This window comes from Myotis yumanensis, unplaced genomic scaffold (genome assembly GCF_028538775.1).
Source record: "Myotis yumanensis isolate MYYU_CA2020_CCGP unplaced genomic scaffold, mMyoYum1.0.hap1 SCAF_1, whole genome shotgun sequence".
In the NCBI taxonomy this organism is placed as follows: domain Eukaryota; kingdom Metazoa; phylum Chordata; class Mammalia; order Chiroptera; family Vespertilionidae; genus Myotis; species Myotis yumanensis.
In genome coordinates, this window is record NW_027223752.1 from 83,629,848 (window position 1) to 83,646,857 (window position 17,010).

The following is a 17,010-nucleotide window of genomic DNA, read 5'->3' on the forward strand; positions in this document are numbered from 1 at the left end:
CTCCCAGAGCGCCACAGGGATCCCCAAGGCTGGGCAGCAGGAGAGGAAGGACGAACTCCCCCAGATCTGGCCAAGTCCTCTCCTGGCATGGCCCTGGGCCCCGAGTTCCCTCGCAGGTCCGCGAGGGCGAGCTGGACCGCCCGAACAAACGGGAAAAGGAAGGGGTCTTGCAAGGATGAACGGGGTACCCAGACCCACAAACAAAAGACATGGGTTTTGCTCGTGATGCTCGAGGAGTGTGTGGCACGCAAGGCGGGGACGCTGTCCCCCGCCCAGGACATGGCCCGGGCTCCTGGCAACACGCACCCGGCGTCGCACGCGGGAGCAGGCAGGAGGGGTGGGCGCGAGCGCGCGGGGTCTCACGCAGCCGGGAGGCGCGGCACGCATGCTCAGTCCCGCACTTCCCCGGGCGGGCGGGGGACCCGGCGCCGGGAGGCGGGGGCAGGAGCGCTCACGCAGCCGCCCCGACTGGAGCGGGCTCGGCGGCTGCAGCATCGCTCAGCGCCGGGGCCCTGCCGGAGCCGGGTCTAGCATGTGCCGCGGCTCCCCGGCGGTGGCGGTAGCTCCTCTGCAGCAGCGGCGGCAACAGCAGCCGCCATGGCCAAGTCCAGCACGGAGCTCACCCGCGAGCTGCAAGGTACGAGGCTGCGGTGGTCTCCGGGACGCCAGGTCTGGGAGCGTTCGAGACCCAGTGCGCTCCTCCCCGCGGTCCATCCCGGCCCCGGTGCCTCCCGCCCCGCCCCCGCCCCATGCGTCCGGCTTGCAAGGCAACCCCCTCCCCTGCCCCTGCATCCCAGCTGCGGGCATCTGACCCCGGAGCATCCTCCGCTGCCCCCCCTCGCCTCACCCTGTCAGGACCTTCCTGTCCCAGAGCCGCCCGTGCTGATCTTTGGTGACAGGTACAGTCCCCTCGCGGTCCCTAGGGCTGACTCTCAGGCCCACCCCTAAGCGAGGCGGCTCGTCTCCTCTCCGGAGGGTCCTTGTTTCCCCGCCGGGCGGAGCCAGGCCCACCCCGGGCTGCACGAAGGGAGCTGCCCCTGGTCCTGACCGCCTCTTGGCTCTAGTCTACACCCTCCCTCTCCCGGCCCCGCCCCGGAACTGGCCCCGGAGAGCCCCCTAGCAGCCTAGCAGCGCCCAGACCAGTGGGGCAAAGAAGGGAACCAGGGAAGAGGGCCTGCATTGGAGCTAAAAGCTAGAGCAAGATCTCTGCAGCTCACCTCCCACAGTGCCCCGTCCCAGCCGGCCCCCTTCTCACTACCTTACACCCACACCTCAAGGCCTCTCCTGTTTGCATGGCCCTCAGACTCGGCCCAAACCAAGGCCCGGGCCCCCCAGCACTGCCACAGCCCTGACCCCCAGAGGCAGCAGCCCAGGCAGAGATCAGGAGCTCAAGGATACTCAGAGGCATTCGGGCCTTGGGATTTTCCCACACCTACACACACACAAGCACAATCCTGAGGTGTGTGTACAAACATCTCTATAGCGCCTGGACCCCCATCTCCCTCTCTCTCTCTCTCTCTCTCTCTCTCTCTTTCTTTCTCTCTCTCTCTCTCTCTCTCTCTCTCTCTCTCTCTCTCTCTCTCTCTCGTCTGCCAGCAGATGGATAGGGTTTCATTTAAACACTAACTCCACCTGCCACACACACCGGAACCTTCTGGCTCCGTGCCCCTTTCACAACTGCAAGCACAGCATACTCATTCACACGTCCCTATCCCCACCAACGGCATCTTCAGAAGGCACGCGCACACACCGTTGTAAAAGGCAGACACACTCACACCCAAGACCACCTAGAATGTAGTTAAAGGGACCCGCCCACACCCGCACACACTGACTCACTGTGTATGGGTTGACAGTCGCTGGAGTGAACAGGCTGGAAAAACCCTTCACACCCTCAGAAGTGTAAGACACGCCCTCCCACAGACAGGGTCACCCCGCGGCTGTCTTTTGATTCAGAAACGTCAGGAACCAGAGTTTTCTCCACACCCCCTCCCTCTCTAATAGGAAGAGAAAAGTCACCCAAGAAGGAAAGGTGTGTGTCCCTGTCCTTCTTTGTCTCTCCTTTTCTCTCTCCTCCCACCTGACTCTGCCCCCGGAGAGCCCCGAGGAGGTGGGTGGCCAGGGTAAGGGGAGCTCTGAGCAGGCCCCTATCCGCCTGCAGACAGCATCCGGAGGTGCCTGAGCCAAGGGGCTGTGCTCCAGCAACATCGCGTGAAGCTGGAGACGAAGCCGAAGAAGTTTGAGGACCGAGTGCTGGTGAGGGCACTGGGCTTGGGAGCAGAGGGAGGCACCAAGGGCAGCGGGGCTGCTGAGGGCAGAGAGCCTGGGAGGCAGGGAACACAGAGGTGGGGAAGAGCTGAGGAGCCATAGTCTAGGAGAGAGTTAGTCTGGGCTGGGTCAGCATCCAGGAGATTAGAATGGGGCATGAGAGAGAGGGAGGACCCCCAGCACAGAGGGCCGCTGCTGGCCAGGTTGCACACAGGCTGAGGGGGCTAAAGGAGGGCAGGAATCGATGGCCCAGGGAATGGCCATTTGCTGCTGATTTCCTTTTCCTTTCTCTGAAGGCCCTGACCTCCTGGCGCCTCCACCTCTTCCCCCTGAAAGTCCCAGCTAAGGTAAGTTGGGCTGAGGAGCGGAGAGCACCTGGCATGCTCCTTCCTGAGCGTGGCAGCCAGACCCTTACCACGAGCTGAGCATCCCATACCCCCAGGTGGAGAGCTCCTTCAATGTCCTGGAGATCCGGGCCTTCAACACACTCAGTCAGAACCAGGTGAGCACCAGGGCCTGGGCCCACTATCGGGCCAGCAGGAGGAAGGGGTCAATATGTGAGGCCCTGCTGCTCCCTCACCCCCAGATCCTAGTGGAGACGGAACGAGGCATGGTGAGCATGCGGCTGCCATCAGCTGAGAGTGTGGACCAAGTGACGCGACATGTGAGCTCGGCCCTCTCCAAGGTCTGCCCTGGCCCTGGGTGAGTGGCAAAGGAGGAATCTCTCCAGGGGGTGGACAACAAGGAAACCTCTCCCTCCTCCCCTCCTTCCCTCCTTCCCCTGGACCCGAGCTCCGAGGACAGCAAGGAGAAGAGCAAGCATGTTCCTGCTCCTGTTTTTTCCTGGGGATCCAGAAGCCATAAGACATTGAGAGCCTCTGTTCGCCTCTCTCTGGGATGGATTTGTTCATCTTCCAGGTGTCTAATCCGGCGTGGAAATGCAGACACTCCAGAAGGGCCCCGAGACACATCCCCCAACTCTGAGACTTCCACATCTACCACTCACAGTGTGTGTGGTGAGCAGGGGCAGACCTGACGAAAGTGGGACCTGAACCCCCCTGCCCCTTGTCCAGAGTCCTTTATATATGGGGTTTCATCTGCCCCGGGGACCCCACAGCTCCCAGACCTCAGAGGTTCATGGTGTAGCAGGAACCCAGGACATAAAATGACCTTGACCTTTCCTTGACCCCCAAACCTGTTCCTCACTCCCTTGCCCCTCGTGGAGCCAACCCATATTCTGCCCACAGGTGGCTTCTCCGAGACCTACGCTGCCCTGTGTGACTACAATGGGCTGCACTGCCGGGAGGAGGTGCAATGGGTGCGTTGGGCAGGGACCCACTATTTGGGCAGCTGTGACCTGGAGGGAGGGGGCAGAGGAGGAGGCGGAGGGGAGCAGGTGTGAGCCAGTTCTACCTCTCCAAGGATGTGGACACCATCTATCATGCCGAGGATAACCGCGAGTTCAACCTTTTAGATTTCAGCCACTTGGAGAGCCGGTGAGCTGATGGGATAGACTCCCTACCCCCACCACAGAAGCCCTTCTGATCCCACCCACAGTCCCAGCTCTCTCTCCCCAACCCCCCTGCACTGCCTTCTACCCATCCAGGCTTTCCCCAGCCCAGCCACTCTATCCCTAGTCTCTTCTTTCCTGCCCACCTGCTCACCCTTTCCTACCCACTTCAATCTCCCCACAGAGACTTGGCCCTGATGGTGGCAGCCCTGGCCTACAACCAGTGGTTCACCAAACTCTACTGCAAGGACCTGCGGCTGGTAGGGACGAGGAGGGGTGGTGGAAGTGGGAGGAGAAGCGTCCTCTCTGGTCCCTGGTCACAGCACCCCTCTGTCCTCAGGGCTCTGAAGTGCTAGAACAGGTGCTACATACCCTGAGCAAGTCGGGGAGCCTCGAAGAGCTGGTGCTGGACAACGCTGGACTGAAGACGTGAGCCAGCCTCCTCCTTGGGCGGCGGTGCCCCCGTGATGTAATCTTAGGGCAACAGAGCCTCGGAGCACGATAGGGGCCTCTGAGCTATCTCATCCTGCTCCTCACTTTACAGAAGACGCTGGGGCCCAAAGAGGGCAGAAAACAAGTGAATGGTCACGCTGGACTCAGACCTAAGCCCCCTGACCCCCAGCTCCAGGGCCTTCCCCAGCAGGGCCTTCCCCAGCAGGGCCTTCCCCAGCATGCTCCGTCCACCACCAGGCAGGGTGGGCTTCTCTGACTCGAGGGCCCGAAGCTGGGCTTTGTCTCAGCACAACTTCTCTTGTGCTCCAGAGTAGTGACAAGTTCCGGGGCAGACCCTGAGCTGCTCCCCACCTTGGGGGCTCTATCCTTTGCAGTCCCAGCCAGGCGGGCAGGTGGAGGAGAAGGGGAAGCCCATGGCCTGGGACAAACAAACCCTTCCTCCCCCTGCCTGAAGGGACTTTGTCCAGAAGCTGGCCTGCGTGTTTGGGGAGAACGGAAGCTGTGTGCTACATGCCCTCACTCTGTCCCACAATCCCATCGAGGACAAGGGTGAGCCCCAGCCCGGAACCCTACCCCCACCGCAATGCAGACCCCTGACCTAGCCCAGAGCCCAATCCTGGTCTGAACAGTGGATCTCCAACCTGATATCAGCCCCTGCCCCAACACCTCCATCCTTGACCCCAGGCCTGTACCCCACTCACACCCCTACTCTGACTGTGCCACCTGCTCCCACTGGGTGCATTTCTCTCCCCACTCCCCAGGTTTCCTCAGTCTGAGCCAGCAGCTCCTCTGCTTCCCCACTGGCCTCACCAAACTGTGCCTGGCCAAGACTGCCATTTCCCCTCGAGGTATTTGCACTGGGGACCCTGGCGTGTGACCATTAACCTCCCCAGTGCTGCCTAGGATGTTGGGCCCCATCCAGAGGCATATCCACACACTCACACAGCCTCCCAGGGATCAAGGGAAGGAAAGGAGCCGCATTTGGGGAGTGGGGAAGCGTTGTACACCCGGAGAAGAGGTGGGGATGGGGGCCAACCCAGCCCAGTGCCCGCTGTGCACAGGGCTCCAGGCACTGGGCCAGACCTTCGGGGCCAACCCGGCCTTTGCCAGCTCCCTTCGATACCTGGACCTGAGCAAGAACCCTGGGCTGCTTGCCACAGACGAGTCCAATGTGAGTCCACGGAGCATAGCCTCCAGCCCCTGCCGAAGCACGCTCAGGCTGCAGGGCCTGGGTCTCTATCGCCCCTTCCCCTGCAACCCCTCTGCCCTCCCTTCCCAGGCCCTGTACAGTTTCCTGGCCCAGCCCAACGCTCTGGTGCACCTGGACCTGGCAGGGACTGACTGCGCCATTGACTCGGTGAGGGGTGGGTTGGTAATGGTGGACCAGCCTGCGGTGACTGGGGAGGCCAGGGTAGGTCTGTGCCCCACCACCTTCCTGGGGTATGAAGATGGGCAGAGCTGGCAGGATGGCTTCAGGTTCAGCTGACTTGTAAAGCAATGCCCACAGCTGACACCGGTGCCGCACTTTATCTCGGTCCCTGCCCAAGGCTGTGCTGGCTCCATGAAAGCCAGCCCTCGCTCCATCCCCCTGGCCCAAGGCTGCAGCCACCAGGAGGCTATGTGAACAAGGCACCTTGTGAGCCTGTGGTGACCCTGGCTTTACGCATCCATTGTCTGTGAGCCTCTCTACCACCCCTGGGGACCAGGCAGGAAGTAGACCCACTTTCCACAGGGGGAAACCGAGGCAATTCTAGGGGAAGTGGGCATCCATAGCTGGGCTCGCATAGACTGACCATGGGGGGTAAGAGCAGGACCTTGATGGGGAGGGAGGACACCTCCCAGCAACCCTCCCAGCCCCTGCGAGACCCACCGTGTCTCTCCCCACAGCTTCTGGGTGCCCTGCTCCATGGCTGCTGCTCCCACCTAACCTACCTCAACCTGGCGCGTAACAGCTGCTCTCACAGGTGGGAGTGTGAGGGGTGCAGGAAGGGATGGGGCAAGTGGTGGGGGTCCCTCTCCCTTGCTGACCCCAGGGGTCTCCGCAGGAAGGGCCGGGAGGCCCCGCCAGCCTTCAAGCAGTTCTTCAGCAGCGCCTACACACTGAGCCACGTCAACCTGTCTGCCACAAAGCTGCCCCTGGAGGCCCTCAGGTCGGGTGGGTGCAGGGTTGGGGGAGCGTCCAAGGGGAAGCCATAAGAGAAGGGGCAAGAGGTGCAAGTGGGCCTGCTGGCCTTCCTCCCACAGGGCACTGCTCCAGGGCCTCTCCCTCAACAGCCACCTCAGTGATCTGCACCTGGACCTCAGCGGCTGTGAGGTGAGCCCTCGGTCCCCCAATCCCACTGCTTGTCCCCCACCCACTGTTCATTTCTCTGACCTAGTCAAACCCTGGCAGTATCTTGCCTCTGCACCCCTCCTCTGTGACCCCCAACCTGATCACACCTCCACTTTCCCGCCTCAGTCTGTGGTCTGCGTCCCTCTTTCCAGAGGTCATTTTCAGTCTCCAGTATCTCCCCCCTTAAAGCTTTGCGGACAGAGATACCAGGCTTTCCCACCAGAGGGCAGGAGCGAGCTATCTCCGGTGCAGCGGCCTGGAGACTTTTCTGACTGAAAGGGAGAGAGCCCTGGGGAAGAATCTGGTGTGGAGAAGGGGCCTTCTGATTTTACACCCCAGACCTGATATGACCTTGAGTCCTGGCGTAACCACTTTGGTCTCTGAACATTAAAGGTGCCCTCCCCCCGCCCTTACCCTGCCTCCCTGCCCCACCCCTACCCTGTTCCTGCAGCTCCGCTCAGCAGGAGCCCAGGCTTTGCAAGAGCAATTGGGGGCTGTCACCTGTGTGGGCAGCCTGGATCTATCAGACAATGGTGAGTGGAGGTGTTTTCTTCCTGGGAGCCAGGTGGGGACAGGGCCTGGAGCGTGGGGGAGACGCATTAAGGAGACTCCTGTGAGCCTGAGCCTCAAGGCCAGGCCTCTCCCATCTACTGGCCAGGGTTTGACTCCGACCTCCTGACACTGGTGCCCGCACTTGGCAAGAACAAGTCCCTCAAGCACCTGTTCCTGGGCAAGAACTTCAATGTCAAGGCCAAGTAAGGCCCCTCCCCATACCACAGACCCTCACTCTGTCCGCCCCCTCTCCTTTTGGCTCCCTGCATTGCCTCTGACCCCCTCCCTTCTCCCCCAATATCATGACCCCAGCCCTCTCCCCTCAGGACCCTGGAGGAGATCCTCCACAAGCTGGTGCAGATGATCCAGGAAGAGGACTGTGTGAGTGACTTGGGGGGGGGGGGGCTGCTGTGGCGGGGGCCTTGGGATCTGGGCCCAACCCCTACTTGCCCACACAGTCCCTGCAGTCACTGTCCGTGGCAGACTCCCGGCTGAAGCTGCGCACCAGCATCCTCATCAATGCCCTGGGCAGCAACACCTGCCTGGCCAAGGTGGACCTGAGCGGCAATGGCATGGAGGACATTGGGGCCAAGATGCTGTCTAAGGCCCTGCAGATAAACTCCTCCCTCAGGTGGGTCCCCACTTGAACCCTCTGACCCCCTACGGGCACGTGCGCACACACACACACACACACACACACACACACACACACACCTTCCTGCTTGCCTTGCTCTGCCCCAGCTTCCAGGAAACCCTCAGTCCCAAACCATCTCTGAGTCTGCCTCATTACCCAGGAGAGGAGGGGGCTGTGTCCTGCCCCTTAACAGGGACTCAGAGGGAGGGTAACAAGCTGTGCTCAACCTCTCCCCAGAACTATCCTGTGGGATCGGAACAATACATCTGCCCTGGGCTTTCTGGACATTGCGAGGGCCCTGGAGAGGTGAGTGGACCAGGCCCTTCCCTGACCCAGGCCCCCAGCTTCCTGGGCCTGGACCAAGCCTGAACTAACTCAGCCTCACACCAGCCCTCTTGACCTATTTGCACAGAAATGTTAGAAAGGGCCGTGGACGAGGGAAGTGGTCAGCAAGAGGTGGGTCTGGGGGAGCAGGGGCCTCTCCTCATCTCCTCCTCCACGTAGCTGTGCTCTTATGCCCACAGCAACCACACGCTGCGCTTCATGTCCTTCCCCGTGAGCGACATCTCCCAAGCCTACCGCAGCGCCCCCGAGCGCACTGAGGACGTCTGGCAGAAGGTGGCGGCCTAAGTAGGGTGGAACAGAGAGGGCTGGGGCCAGCCCACACCCCCAGGCCCTGACCCGCTCACCCGGTCATCTCCAGATCCAGTGGTGCTTGGTGAGGAACAACCACTCCCAGACGTGTCCCCAGGAGCAGGCCTTCAGGCTGCAGCAGGGCCTGGTGACCAGCAGCGCCGAGCAAGTAAACGTTTCCCTCTGGGACACGTGGGGCATGTGTGGGGCGTGCATGGGGCATGCAAGGCACAGGTGTGATGTGACAGGGGGCAGGGGAGCATGAAAGAGGCATCACATGATGCCCATAACTGGGCTCAAGTATGGGGAAGAAGAGGGGCCCCAAAAACGAGAGAACATGTTGGCAAACAGTGGGGGCCCCAGAAAAGGGAGCTCCACTGGGCATTCACGAAGGGTTTCCCCAGAAGTGAGAGCAGGCCATCCAGAGAGATCACCACCACCCAGGTAGTGCTAGCACCAATAGCACTGCCCAAGGAGACAGAGAAACCTGGGAGGGTGTTGTGCGGGGTCCCCCTAACACTCCTGCCGGCTGTGCTGCAGATGCTGCAGCGGCTGTGTGGACGTGTGCAGGAGGAGGTCCGGGCCCTGAGGTTGTGCCCCCTGGAACCCGTGCAGGATGAGCTGCTCTACGCTCGGGACCTCATCAAAGACGCCAAGAACTCCCGGGCGGTGAGCCCTGCACAGAACCCCACACACTCTCCCTGGCAATCCAGAACCCAGGAAGGCCAGCCATGCTAGCCCAGAGGGTCTGGGCCCTGCCTGTGCATCTGCCCTCCAGGCACAAAGGCCTGTGTCTGGCCTGAACATAACCCCTTCCTTACACAGCTGTTTCCCAGCCTCTATGAGCTGGGGCACGTGCTGGCCAACGACGGGCCTGTGCGGCAGAGGCTGGAGTCCGTAGCCAGTGAGGTGTCCAAGGCTGTGGACAAGGAGCTGCAGGCAAGTCCTGGGGAAAGAGTCTAGTGTTGACCCAGGGCTCTAAGCCGAGGGCTAGGCCTGCTCGGGGAGATTACTGGGGCAAGAAGGAAATGCAGAGCTGAGACCACCCACATTCCCACTGTGCAGACATTACTAGACACTGGGCTTGAATTGTCTCTGCTAGCTTCAGTCTTGGCCCCTGGCCTCTCCCCTCTCCCCTGGACCGACTTCCCTGTCCATATGGTGGGGTGGACGCCTGAGGGACTGGAAGAGACAGGCTGTTGTCTCTCGGCTGGGAAGCCACCCCTGACCCTGACCCTGCCCCGCTTTGGGCTCTGGCCTCCCTTCCCCCATACTAGGTGATCCTGGAGTCCATGGTCAGCCTCACGCAGGAGTTATGTCCCGTGGCCATGCGGGTAGCCGAGGGGCACAACAAGATGCTGAGCAATGTGGCCGAGCGCGTCACTGTGCCCCGAAACTTCATCCGCGGGGCGCTGCTGGAGCAGGCCGGCCAGGACATTCAGAACAAGCTGGAGTGAGAGGCAGACGGGTTGGGGCAGGGCTGGATTGGACCCAGAACACTTAGGATCTTGGGGCCCAGCTCTCAACCATGAATAATGAATGGCACAATCTCCATTACCAGGGATAAATCTTTAACCAACTGCAACCTTGCTATTCAGGGTCGGACTGGTCTTTGCCCTGGAAATCTAAGTGCTGAGCTGGGGTTTAGGAGCCAGGCAGTGCACACACATAGCCACACGCACACCGGAGTCATCTCCTGAAAACAAACACAGCCTCTGGGGAGGCATGGCCAAAGAGAATGGATGTGATTGGAGTGTGTGGACTACACGCTCTCCCGCCCAGTTTTCACCCCTGGGCCTCTTTCACTCTGGGTCTGGGTGCCACCACTCTCCAAAGCAAAGAAAAAGAAAAATTATTATGAGAACTGGTTTCTGCTCTTACAGCAGAGGCCAGAAGAGCTCTCTCGGCACCCCAACTCACCCAGCTCTGCTCCACTGGGGCTCCAGGGGCCCTCAGTCCTCTTTGCCCACCTCCTAACCCACACACACCTAGGCGGGAGGTCGGGGGGTGGGACTGAGTATGCCTTTATGGAGATTTGAGTGTGGCCCTCAGGAGCCTCCTACAGCATGGTAGGGCCTCCTTGGATGGCCGGGGCGGGCCAGCCGGCCCTCCCCCTCAGGCACCTGGGGAAGGCAGGGCTGAGGCTCAGGGCGGGGGAAGGAGTGTCTGAGCAGCCCCACCTGTGCCCACAGTGAAGTGAAGCTCTCAGTCGTCACCTACTTAACCAACTCCATAGTGGATGAGATCCTGCAGGAGCTATACCACTCACACAAGAGCCTGGTAAGGTTTCTGAACCCTGGCCAGGTTCAGACAGGCCCTGCATGTGGGCATCATACCACCTCCCCCAGCGCCCTCCCCTCAGGGCTCTGGGAGGTAGACCACTTGCTTAGGATCCTGTCCTTCCCCAGGCCCGGCACCTGGCCCAGCTAAGGACCCTATCAGATCCATCAGGGGGACCAGGCCAAGGGCAGGATCTGTCCTCCCGGGGCCGGGGCCGGGGCCGTAACCATGACCACGAGGAGACCACAGATGATGAACTTGGGACTAACATCGTGAGCACCCCACCCCCATCCCGCTCCCTCACCTAGGTCCTGCCCCTGAACCTGCAAAATACTGTCCCCTTCCACTTCTCCGGATTCCACCCGCCCCTTACGGAACTGGTCTCATCCACCAGCCCCAACCAGCCCAGCCTCTTCCCTAATCCCAATGCCCAGACCCCTGAGGAGAGGGAGGCAGGAGGGACTCTAAAAAGAAGGTTTCGTGAGAAATGGAGGCTCCAGATGAGATCCTGCCATGTGCCCCACTATTCACCTCCATTTCTACAGGACACCATGGCCATCAAAAAGCAAAAACGCTGCCGCAAGATCCGGCCAGTGTCCGCCTTCATTAGTGAGTCCCCAGCTTCGATTCTAATGGCCCTGTTTCCCTTTCCTTTTCCTCTGTCTCGCCAGCCTGCTTTCTCCCTGTCCCTCTTGCTGGTCCCTCTAACGCTGCTGTCCCCACAGGTGGGAGCCCTCAGGACATGGAAAGCCAGCTGGGGAGTCTGGGGATCCCTCCTGGTTGGTTCTCAGGACTCGGAAACAGCCAGCCCACTGCCAGTGGCTCCTGGGAAGGTCTATCCGAGCTTCCCACTCACGGCTATAAACTAAGGCATCAAACACAAGGCAGGCCCCGGCCCCCCAGGACCACCCCTCCAGGACCTGGTCGGCCCAGTGTGAGTCCCTAAGGCCTCTCGAGAGGATCGACTTCACAAGGCCAGGCGCGGAGCACCAGCCTTGGGGGATGTGGCGGGGGCCCTGGCAGGCCACCAAAAGAGGGACTGTCCAGTTTGGATGGGAGCTAGACCTTGTCACAGATAGGAAATCCATCTGCCAGACAGTAGCAGTCATGTGGAGAGAGCTGCCAAGCTTAGTAAATTTCCAGGTGGATTGGAGTCTAAATGTCCATGGGGCCAAGAGAGGCCAGTCCATGTCCAAAGGGGCAGAAGGCCTGGTGGAGGGGAGGGTCTTCTCGGCCCGGATGAGATTCCCTACAGGACTTTCCTCCCAGCAGGTGCCCGGGCCTGGGACGCGTCAGGAGAACGGGATGGCCACCCGCTTGGATGAGGGGCTGGAGGACTTCTTCAGCCGAAGGGTCATGGATGAGAGTTCCAGGTGTGGCACCGAGACACACTCCCATGCACCAGGCCCCGAGGCCTGGAAGGACTCATGTCTGCCCAGCTCCCATGGAGACAGAGCCCCGGGACAAAGCCAGTCTCCGGGACATTCCCTCACATTCTCGTCCTTCCACACCTAGCCTTGTCTTCCATGTTTTCTTAGTCTCAGGACAGCTAACCAGAAAGGATGGGGCCAGTGGGGTGGTGGGGACGGGCTGGGGCAGGTTGGGGCTGGCTGCAGGCCCTGGGTGGTATGACCATTAGGGTAAGAGGCCTGAGGGCATGTTCTCAGTCACTGTCCGCCCTGAGGAACTGGGTCACTTGGAGAGACAGTGGGGAGGGCAGGAGCTTGCCTGGGAGGAAGAGTTGATCTGCTGGAGGATTATGACGGGGAAGGTGAGGACACCGTCTCCCTTGAGATAAGTGGGGAGGGCCGCAGAGCCGCAGGAGAACTAGATGAGAGGAAACTGGGAGGTTTGTGAGACCTGAGGTAGACGACCAGCACCCCCTGAGCTACCTCTGCATCTGGCATTTACATCTCCTTGAGCCCTGCCATTAACGCACCCTGACCTGCTCAGCTGCCCTCGGACCCTGCGGCCCCTGCGGCCAGGCCTCCCGGAGCCTCCGCTGCCTCCACTGCAGAAGAAGAGGCGCCGAGGCCTGTTTCACTTTCGTCGGCCCCGGAGCTTCAAGGGGGACAGGGGACCAGGGTCCCCCACCACCGGACTCCTCCTCCCTCCACCCCCACCCCCACCCCCAACTCAGGAGAGCCCCCCCAGCCCAGACCCGCCCAGCCTCGGCAACAACTCTTCCCCCTGCTGGAGCCCAGAGGAGGAGAGCGGCCTGCTCCCTGGACTGGGGGGGAACCGGGGGCCTTCCTTCCGCAGGAAGATGGTAAGTGAGGCAGGAGGTACTGTGTCCTCCCCATTTGCTGTCCCACACAGAGCCCACCTGCCCATCCCACCCAGGCAATTAAGGGGAGGATGCTAGGGACTCTGGGGAACTTTGGTCATCCCTGCTCCCTGCTCCTTGCGAGTGGGCTGGACCTGCATAGCATGCTGGGAGTGCTGCATGCATTTTGGGAAGACTCTTCCAAGGGTGTGGGCAGGGCTCCCCGAGCTGGGGACTCCGAGGGGCAGGGGCCCTCCCCACTTCCTTGCTGCCTGTGGATCCCCTCCTCCCTCAGGAACTGCTTGTAAACCTGAGAACTTGTTTCAGGGTTCTGAGGGGTCAGAGCCAGGGGAGGGGGCCCAGGCCCCTGGGACAGCACAACAGCCAAGAGTCCAGGGTGTTGCCCTTCCTGGGTTGGGAAGAACCAAAGGTTGGAGCTTCGATGGGAAACAAGAGGTGAGGGGAGCCCAAGCGGTGAAGTGAGGGTCCTATGGGTCCCTGTCTACCACCCCCTCCTTCCTGCACTCCCATCCCTGGTGGGTCCGTGGAAAAAACCATGCACTGGGGGTAGAGGTGTTCGCTGCAGCTCTGCCCATACCAGACACTTGCCATGGGATCCCGGGCAGGTCACCTGACCTCTGGAGCCTCTGCTTCCTTGTGAAATGGGCGGTCATAAAAACACTTCCCTCCAGAGCTGTTTTCCAACCAAACTTTGGTGACTTGATTCCCACTTTAGGACTGATTTTTATCTTCTCCACATTCCACCTGTGTTATTATTTACATATTGTTTTCATTTAAATCAACTCGCCTTTTTTAACTTAGTCTAGACCTGTGCATTATTATCTTTAAAACCAAAGTCCTGTTTTATTTTACTACACATAAAAGAAACACATAACTGTTAAAATAGCAGTACTTTCATTCATGCGAGCCATTTCTGATGCCCCTAGGGCAGTGGTCGGCAAACCGCGGCTCGAGAGCCACATGCGGCTCTTTGGCACCTTGAGTGTGGCCACGAAGTTTCAATCGCACTGTACGTGCGCTTCTGCACGTGGTATTTTGTGGAAGAGTCACACTCAAGGGGCTGCAGTTTGCCGACCACTGCCCTAGGGTGGTCTGGGTGCTACTGTTTGGGGAAAACGGTGCAAGCGCCAGAGCAGAAGCCCCTTGCTAACTGCAGCCCCCGCCTGGAGAGGGTGTTTCTGATCCCCCCGACTCGACTCCCCTTACAGGGCACAAGCCCAGACCTGGAGGGCAGCATCCAGGCTTGGCAGAAACGGCGCTCTTCGGATGATGCGGGTGAGCAGGTCACCCTCCCTTCCTTCTTTTGACCCTTCTCTCAAGGGCCCCTCCTAATTTGCCTTTCCTGGTCCCCTTTTCCACCCCCCTCCCCTGCCTCCACTCCAGGGCCTGGAGCCTGGAAGCCGCCACCACCACCTCAAAGCACCAAGCCGAGCTTCAGCGCCATGCGCCGTGCAGAGGCCACCTGGCACATAGGTACGGACACCTCTCTCAGGCAGCAGCGCCGAGGCCCAGGCTGTGCCCACACACACAGAAGCCACGGCCCTGAACCGGGGAGTCCAAGGTGGGGCCGTGAAGAGTCAACACGGGAAATGTTTAAGGATATTTACAGAGCGATAGCCAAGAGACAGCCCAGCCTGAAGAAAGGCCCGACAGAACAGAAGTGGCTTTGCCAGGACTGGCAGACAAGAGCACACACTGTGGGAAGTTCCAGATAGTTCTCTAGGCAGGGCCGCCTGTGGTCCCTGTCAGCAGAGTGGCGCCCTCTACAGACAAGTCCTCTCTCTGACCCTCAGCTGGGAAGAGTGGGCAAGTACTCGTCATGTCAGGCCCACCTCAAACATTCCAGTCTCCTCCAAAAACAGCTGCCAAGCCGCCCTCAGCTCAGGCACCAGGTGCCACAGGGAAGGGGCCAGAGCCCGTCCTGCCCTGGAGGTCAGAAACCCTGGTTGTTAGGCCCAGCCCAGCCACCACCAGCAATAACCTTATACAAGTTATTGACCTTCTGGCTTTGAAACTCTGAAGGAATAAAAAGGAGGGTTCATGCTATGACATTCACTTCTGCTGGGTTCAGAGCACCTTGCACCCACAGAACCTCTGAAGGAAAGCTCGTCAGCTCAGCGTCAACCTAAGTTCCCACAGGCCTGGCATCTGACCCTTCAACAGCACTGACAGGGACACATCTCACCATAGATATAGACGCTCCACCACCCTCCTCCCCTCCACCAGACGCCAGGGCACCAGGCACGTGCAGAGCCAGGCTGGCCCCTGACTTGGGAATGCCTGTGCTCCTGCCCATCCTCCAAGGCCCAGCCAGTACTGGGGGCATCTTTGCTGGTTCCCCATCCCCCCCAAAGTGGTTAAATAGGCAAAGTGGGGCTCCATCCTTCGTTTAGACCACGGGAGTTGGATGCTCCACTGCGCGCACGCCCGCCCCAGCACCCTCAGGCTTCTCTTACCCACACCCACAGACACGCACACAGACAGCACCTTCCAGGTGGGTTACCCTCAGGCTCAATTTGCATAAAGCCACAGAGGCAGGAGGTGGGGGTGCCAGGGCGCCCCTCCTTGAAGCTCTCGCCAACTAAGTCAGACAGGAGACAAAGTCCTGGGAGAGCCAGGCTGCAGCCTTGGCAGGGCCCCGGGCACTGCAGCCCTGGCTGAGCAGCCCCGCCTGTGGGCCAGATGGCCCCAGGCTCTGGCTCTATCCCAGCAGGAAAGAGCTAGGCCCTGCTCTTCACGAGGGGCAGCCTGAGCCCACTCCAGAGGTGACGGGCTCAGGACCATCCTGGGGGCCAAGGTCTAAGGAAATGTGAGAGCAGAAGGGAACATTAGCAGAGGCATAGGAGCAAATGGGGAAGTCCAGGCCTCCGGGGCAACATAGGGGCAGGGAATGGAGGGCTATGCAAGAATGCCTGTTCCTGCAGTTTCTTTTCTCTCCTCATCCCCTAGCTGAGGAGAGTGCCCCCAACCACAGCTGCCAGAGCCCCAGCCCCTCCTCCCAGGATGGGGAGGAGGAGAGGGAGGGGGCCCTGTTCCCGGAGAGGACCGTTCCCGCTAGGAATGCCAAGGTGAGGGCTGGCAAGGCGAGTGGGGAAGGCAGTTTGATAAGGCAAAGGACTAACTAATGATCCAGCATCTTCCTTCTTCTGTCAGCTGCAGGACCCTCCGTTAGCTCCACGGCCCCCCAAGCCAGTGGCTGTGCCCAGGGGCCGCCGTCCCCCCCAGGAGCCAGGGGGCAGGGAAGAGGCTGAGGCTGGGGGTGCAGCCCCAGGAATGAACAAACCCCGACTGAGGCTGGGCTCACAGCAGGACCAAGAGGAGTCCGAGGTCCAAGGTCTGCCGCCTGGCTGGAGGGGGCCTCGGGATGCCTCTGGGACCCTGCTGCCCACACCGATCCCCGTCCCAAGCACCCAGCTGTAAGCCCCACTCCCATGCCGGACCTGCCTTGGCTATCATTTCAGGGCTCTTAGATCCAGGCCGCCGGACTGCCCCCCTGAAGCCCAAGAGGACACGGCGGGCACAGTCCTGTGACAAGCTGGAGCCTGATAGAAGACGGCCCCCTGACTCCACAGGTGCCGGTGGGTGGGCCAGAGGGCAGTTCCCCTTCCCACCCTCCTGTCCAACATGGCGCACCCGACATGGGCGGCTGGCTCTCCCTGCCCAGGAAACAGGCCCCCCTGGATTTGTCCCCAGCAGGAACCAGTGAGCCGGGAACAGACTGACAGCCGCTGCTGCACCCTCCCCAGCCCTCCTCTCGACATGTGCCTCACAAGGACTGACCCCCTACCCGCCTGCACCTCCAGGTCCCTCTGCCAGCCCATCCCACAGGGGCTGGATGGCAAGATGAGGTGTGGGGGGCAGGAGGGGGACAGGGAGGGAGGGAGCAACCTGGAAAGAGGGAGGCTCTGAATGCCTGCTCCCTCAGCAGAGAGTCAGGGTGGGGGCATCGCCCTCCCTGGAGGGCAGATCTATCCCTCTACCCCCAGGGGCTCTCTCCCCACTTGTATAGAATAAAAAGAAAAATCACTGCCTGCCTTGCGTCTTTGCTGCCTTCCCCACTCACT

General features: G+C 60.7%; 1 protein-coding gene across 5 annotated transcripts; it reads left to right on the forward strand.

The window, feature by feature from the left end:
• The first annotated feature begins 597 nt into the window (after positions 1-597).
• CARMIL3 (capping protein regulator and myosin 1 linker 3) lies at positions 598-16,764 on the forward strand. Of its 5 annotated transcripts, none has more exons than XM_070426831.1 (40): positions 598-637; positions 2,159-2,253; positions 2,562-2,612; positions 2,708-2,767; positions 2,852-2,967; positions 3,184-3,281; positions 3,513-3,583; positions 3,688-3,761; positions 3,960-4,035; positions 4,116-4,204; positions 4,683-4,777; positions 4,990-5,076; positions 5,290-5,399; positions 5,508-5,585; positions 6,116-6,192; positions 6,274-6,378; positions 6,473-6,542; positions 7,012-7,093; positions 7,219-7,315; positions 7,439-7,493; positions 7,571-7,743; positions 7,984-8,052; positions 8,271-8,364; positions 8,450-8,548; positions 8,920-9,048; positions 9,205-9,318; positions 9,657-9,832; positions 10,572-10,659; positions 10,788-10,931; positions 11,205-11,268; positions 11,385-11,593; positions 11,932-12,032; positions 12,613-12,928; positions 13,253-13,381; positions 14,155-14,221; positions 14,330-14,419; positions 15,896-16,014; positions 16,100-16,280; positions 16,408-16,524; positions 16,640-16,764. In XM_070426831.1, the coding sequence occupies exons 1-40, from the start codon at positions 598-600 to the stop codon at positions 16,666-16,668; spliced, it is 4,134 nt and encodes a 1,377-aa protein (XP_070282932.1). In that variant the 3' UTR covers positions 16,669-16,764. The 5 variants fall into 5 exon arrangements, with proteins under 5 accessions (XP_070282932.1, XP_070282939.1, XP_070282944.1 ...); XM_070426838.1 differs by having other exon boundaries at positions 16,643-16,764; XM_070426843.1 differs by having other exon boundaries at positions 16,408-16,518.
• Positions 16,765-17,010: the final 246 nt, after the last annotated feature.

Bases quoted from the DNA above. Each gene is read 5' to 3' on its own strand.
- CARMIL3 (XM_070426831.1), top strand. From the start codon at position 598: ATGGCCAAGTCCAGCACGGAGCTCACCCGCGAGCTGCAAG. The intron at 3,762-3,959 runs GTGAGCTGATGG...ATCTCCCCACAG, and splicing joins TTCAGCCACTTGGAGAGCCG to AGACTTGGCCCTGATGGTGG. The intron at 14,222-14,329 runs GTGAGCAGGTCA...CCTCCACTCCAG, and splicing joins GCGCTCTTCGGATGATGCGG to GGCCTGGAGCCTGGAAGCCG.